Raw genomic sequence first — 4,465 nt, forward strand, 5'->3', positions numbered from 1 at the left:
TAGAGGTCCCTTCCAACCTTGAATATTCTGTGATTCTGTGATTCTGTAATAGAGATTTTATTTGTTGATTGAAGGAGTAGAAGCAACTACTTCTAATAGTGATAAATGTCTAACACAAAATAGTCTTTGCCTGAAGAACCTGTGTGTTTCGTTGTTTTTAATGCAAACATTCTGTTTCACAGCACAGCTGCTGCCCCAATCTCTTTGCACAGAGTGTTTTTGTAGAGACTCACAACAGAAGTTTCCCATGGGTGGCATTCTTCACAAACAGGTGAGTTTTAAAATTTTTCGATATTGTTTATTCAAGGCACTAGGGGGAAAAATGTACTCCTTAACTACTAGGAAAATTTATGCAAAGTAGGCAGATGTTTAAATCATGAAACCATAAAAAACTATTTTCTTGTTAGTGACTTCTTATTGTGCCCTTGGAGACTCAAGGAATACAGCAAGTCATCATTATTGCTAATGAGTTTTCCTCAGTTTTGCACTGAAATGCAGTTTCCTCTGGAAGCTTATGATGTCAGTCTTATCTCTGTGGATTACACGAAGGGAAATAGAGACCTCCTGGAAAATTAGAGACAAATGGACTCCAGGAAACACTGATGRTCTGGAGAGCCTGGAAAGCCTAGGCCCAGCCCTCAGTCCCACACTAACCCAAGTGCACTGGGATTGGCCTGTAAGGAGCAGTTCAGGGGCCTCTGAAGACAGTGTTTTGAACTATGTCAGAAAGAGATTTTGTTTTGGCTGGAATTTCTTCATTGACAAAGAAACATATGGTGAGGCCTGAGGCTGTTGAAGAGACAGAAAAAAAAAGGCCTACGGAAGAGACTGAAGAAGAAAAGATTTTACTCAAGGGAGTGCTCCTCTGGCTTGGCCTCTTGCTTTCTAGCAATCAACTGTTCAGAAGTTTTCTGCCTTAAGGACTGCATCTGGATCCTCAAGCTTAGTGCTGCATCTTCTATGAACTTACCTGGTCCCTTTTCATCTCCTTGACCCCTTTGTCCTCCAGAACATCCTGAGGCATCAAGTCCCGAATTGCAGTTCTGTGCTGCTGGCAGTCTTCTTTTTGTTTGTTCTCAAGCCTGCTGCCTGGTAATTTACTGAATATCCTTTGTGTTTATCCTGTGAAAAATACCAGATAATGGCTTCCTTCTTTGTAATATTCATATTTTTTTGTATCTTCCCYCAGTTGTCTGGGTCTGAAATTGATGCATCCTAATAGCAAGTATTTAATTCGGTGCTCGTTTCAGACAGAGTATCTCCTGCAGAAGAAATTGCTTTTCTTCCATTTTTGTCATAGTGGTTGGTCCATAGAAGGGATATGTGGAACACATGTTTACTTGGGCTTTGTGCACAGAAACAGTGAAATTCCGTTAAAATGAACCCTGTCATACCAGAGATGTGACCAGTGTATCTTCATCACCAGTGTATCTGTGGATCTGTTCGGACTTTGGTGATGACATAGTGAAAAGAAAGAAACTGGCTGTGTCCTGTGCCCCGTGCTCTGGGTGTCCCTSCTGGAGMAGGAGGTTGGACTAGATGATCTCTAGAGATCCCTTCCAATCTCAACCAGTCTGTGATTCTCATTCCTGTGTGTTCTCTGCTCTGTGTTCATTTTCTGAGCACRTGCGTGTTCCCCAGAATTTACCTGGAAGTTAGAACAGCTTGTTCAGACTGACTGTATGGCACTGCTGGGTAAAATTACTCTCATTTACACACCCTGTAGCCTCGGTAGGCAGAGCAGCACCCGTGTGCTGGGACTCCCTGTGTGACCTGCACCCATGTGCAGGGCTCTCCCCTGCAAGCTGCCCACACAGCCTCCTGGTGCCTCCTAATTTGGGGTCTGCAYGCAAGACATCGCGGGCAAATCGTGAGCACGCTGTTCTGTTTGTTCAAGCARATGACCAAGTGTTTTCTTTCTCAGGCATGTGAAAGCTGGCACGGAGCTCACGTGGGATTAYGGTTACGAAGCTGGGAGCTTGCCGGAGATGGAGGTTTCGTGTCAGTGTGGATTTCAGAAGTGCAGGAAGAAAACCCTGTAACAGCGTTTTCCTGTTGTCAGCRCTTTGTGTGCCTGGAGATTCACGTGCTGGAAGGGACTATGCCGTGAACAGTGCACTTAAACAAAACGGTGGTGCTAACTACATCCAATAAAATGTCTCTCATGATCTTTTTTTAAAATACCATTTAAATCTCATTTTTATAGTTGGCAGATTCTGAGCTGTTTGTCATAAGAATAAGCATAAAATGTTTTTTCCTAAATCATGTCCATGCTCCTCCTCTTTTTTTTATCCACGTCCTTTTTCATTCACGAGACGAGTCCCTGATACGTTGGAAGAACTCATTCTCCTGTACAGTCTGCAACCAAAACAAGAGCGGTGCAAGGATGTTATTGGGGGCCTTCCAGAAGGCTCAGTTAGGAATACTCAAGATTTCTGAAACTCATATGAATGTAAGTCGCTCTGCTCAGAGCTTGCTAGAAGGTAAGGAGTGATCTAAATATATCTAAGCTGATAGACAGAGTGAGCCAGAAAGCTTTGAATAGTGCTGAGATGGATCAGAACAGTTTCACAGAGCTGGGGTTGTGCTGCAGAGCGAGCTGGGAAATTCCTGCTCCTCCAGGACAGAAGTGACATGGGCTGCTTGCATGTGTCTGTGTTGGCGGCACAGAAGTCTTTGAGAAATCCACTGCACCTCATTTCAGTGTCACGATGTGTAACTCCCTGCATTTCAAAAGCTTTTTCAGTGTTGATTTCTGGTGTTTGGTGTTGATACKGTGAAAGGTCCTATAGGTAAGATTGTGCAGAAGCCCCAGGTGATGTTTGCTCAGCCACTATGAGGTTTTGCCATTGTGCTTCCTGTCTTACAGAGCAGAGAAAACAGTTTGCAAAATGCAGTGCCCATTTGGGCAGTTGCGTATGGGAATGAAATAGGCTCAAGACTGCTGTAGCTGTAGCTCTGGAATACAGATTCCAAGGCTACATCTGTACCAAAAAACAAAAGCAAAGCAGGAACCAGTTTCCCACAAATCAAGCACACGCTCCTGACCTTCCAAACTGCAGTTACACACTCAGTAACCATCCCAAGCACATCCCTCTTACCTCAAGTGGTTAGTAATTTACACAAAATTAAAGTTTCCTTGCTCCTCGTGCCGACTGTGCATGCTCAGGGGAAGGGTCTTCATATGTCCAAGAGACCTATAGGCATAATTTTAATATTATAACGATGGCAGTTCTCTTAAGGATACATAGAMCTTGAGTTTTCTTGCCAAGCTTGCAAAGTGTTTTTTTTTTTTTAAAGTCAGATTTTAATGAGCAGCTCCAAGTTGTCCTCAATTAAGGAGTGTTAACTGGCTGCTCTATCTGCTCTGCTGATGTTTCCTCACGTCCTACCGAGATTCTGGGGATACCTGTTTTGCTTCCTTCTAAACAAGGTGAATTATCCTAATCCTGCGTCAGTACCTGTGGCCAAAAGAAGCTGGGCAATTTGAGATTTGGGTTTTGTTTGGTTGGTTTGGATGCTTCGAAAGAAAAAAATACAGGATTGTGCTGCAATGTCAAGAGTGGTGATTTTTACTGGTGTTCTTTGTGACTGGGATTTGAAGTGCAGGCTGGTAATCCAGTGGTCTGGCAAGAGAAACACATCCATGGTGTGTGTCCCCAAATCCGGACAGTTCTCCTGCCAGGCAACTGCACTAATGTGTCCATCGAGGCTGCTCCATCCTTGTCTGCCCCCTTCCCTTCATGCGCACTGGAGGCCACGTGCCTCTGTGGTGCTGGCCTCCCCTCGTGCRAGAGAGAGACCTCCCTTCCCTAGCTGGATAGTTTGGAGGCGGAACGGGGTGGGGATCCTTAAAATCCTGCCTAGCTTTTGCTGTCACTGTGCTAGTCCGGCATCAAAACACTTTCCAAGGGCTCTGYTGACCCCACGTGTCCCGCTGCATCCTCGAGGAATTTGTTCTGGTTAAGTGACRCATTTAACAGTGCGGGTAGGGAGGTGACCTAGGGTGACCCAGGACACTTCCTCAGGAAAAATCCCTTTGGACATGCTTGTCTGGGCCGTTTGGGAGCTCTTACTCCAACGTGGGTCACGTACCACGGCCCTGGCGGGATACGGATGGGTCGCGTCCCATCCTGTTCCGTTCCTGCCAGGATCAGGGATCGAACCCCGGCCTCCCATGCCGGGGTCCCGCTTAAGTTCAGGCCACGCAGCGGGAAGGGTGACAGCCAATCAGCGGCGGCGGCGCGTCAGCGAAGCCCCGCCCCTGCCCCGCAGCCTCTCGCCGCCGGCGCCAGTGAGGGCAGCGGGCGGTGGTCATGAGGGCTTCAGCAGGCATGACTGCGCATGCTCCGTGCGGAGTGAGACGCCCACTTCCGCGGCTCCCCCTCCCCGCGCGCGGAAGTGGGCGCTCGTGCGGACCGGGCAGCGGCGGCGGGGAGCGGAGGAGCCCCTGCCCTGCGGTAAG

At 47.2% G+C, this 4,465-nt stretch overlaps 1 protein-coding gene across 1 annotated transcript in view; it reads left to right on the top strand.

Moving 5' to 3' along the window:
• The window catches only part of LOC112959302 (histone-lysine N-methyltransferase SETDB2-like), a 35,898-nt gene that overhangs the window by 16,232 nt on the left and 15,201 nt on the right, over nt 1–4,465 (top strand). Inside the window, exons 13-14 of the mRNA XM_026053301.1 lie at nt 188–271; nt 1,925–2,106. Coding sequence (XP_025909086.1) covers nt 188–271; nt 1,925–2,106 — 266 coding nt within the window. The remainder of the gene's footprint in view (nt 1–187; nt 272–1,924; nt 2,107–4,465) is intronic.

Source organism: Nothoprocta perdicaria, unplaced genomic scaffold (assembly GCF_003342845.1).
Source record: "Nothoprocta perdicaria isolate Ctin4 unplaced genomic scaffold, notPer1 scaffold_98, whole genome shotgun sequence".
NCBI classification, from domain to species: Eukaryota; Metazoa; Chordata; class Aves; order Tinamiformes; family Tinamidae; genus Nothoprocta; species Nothoprocta perdicaria.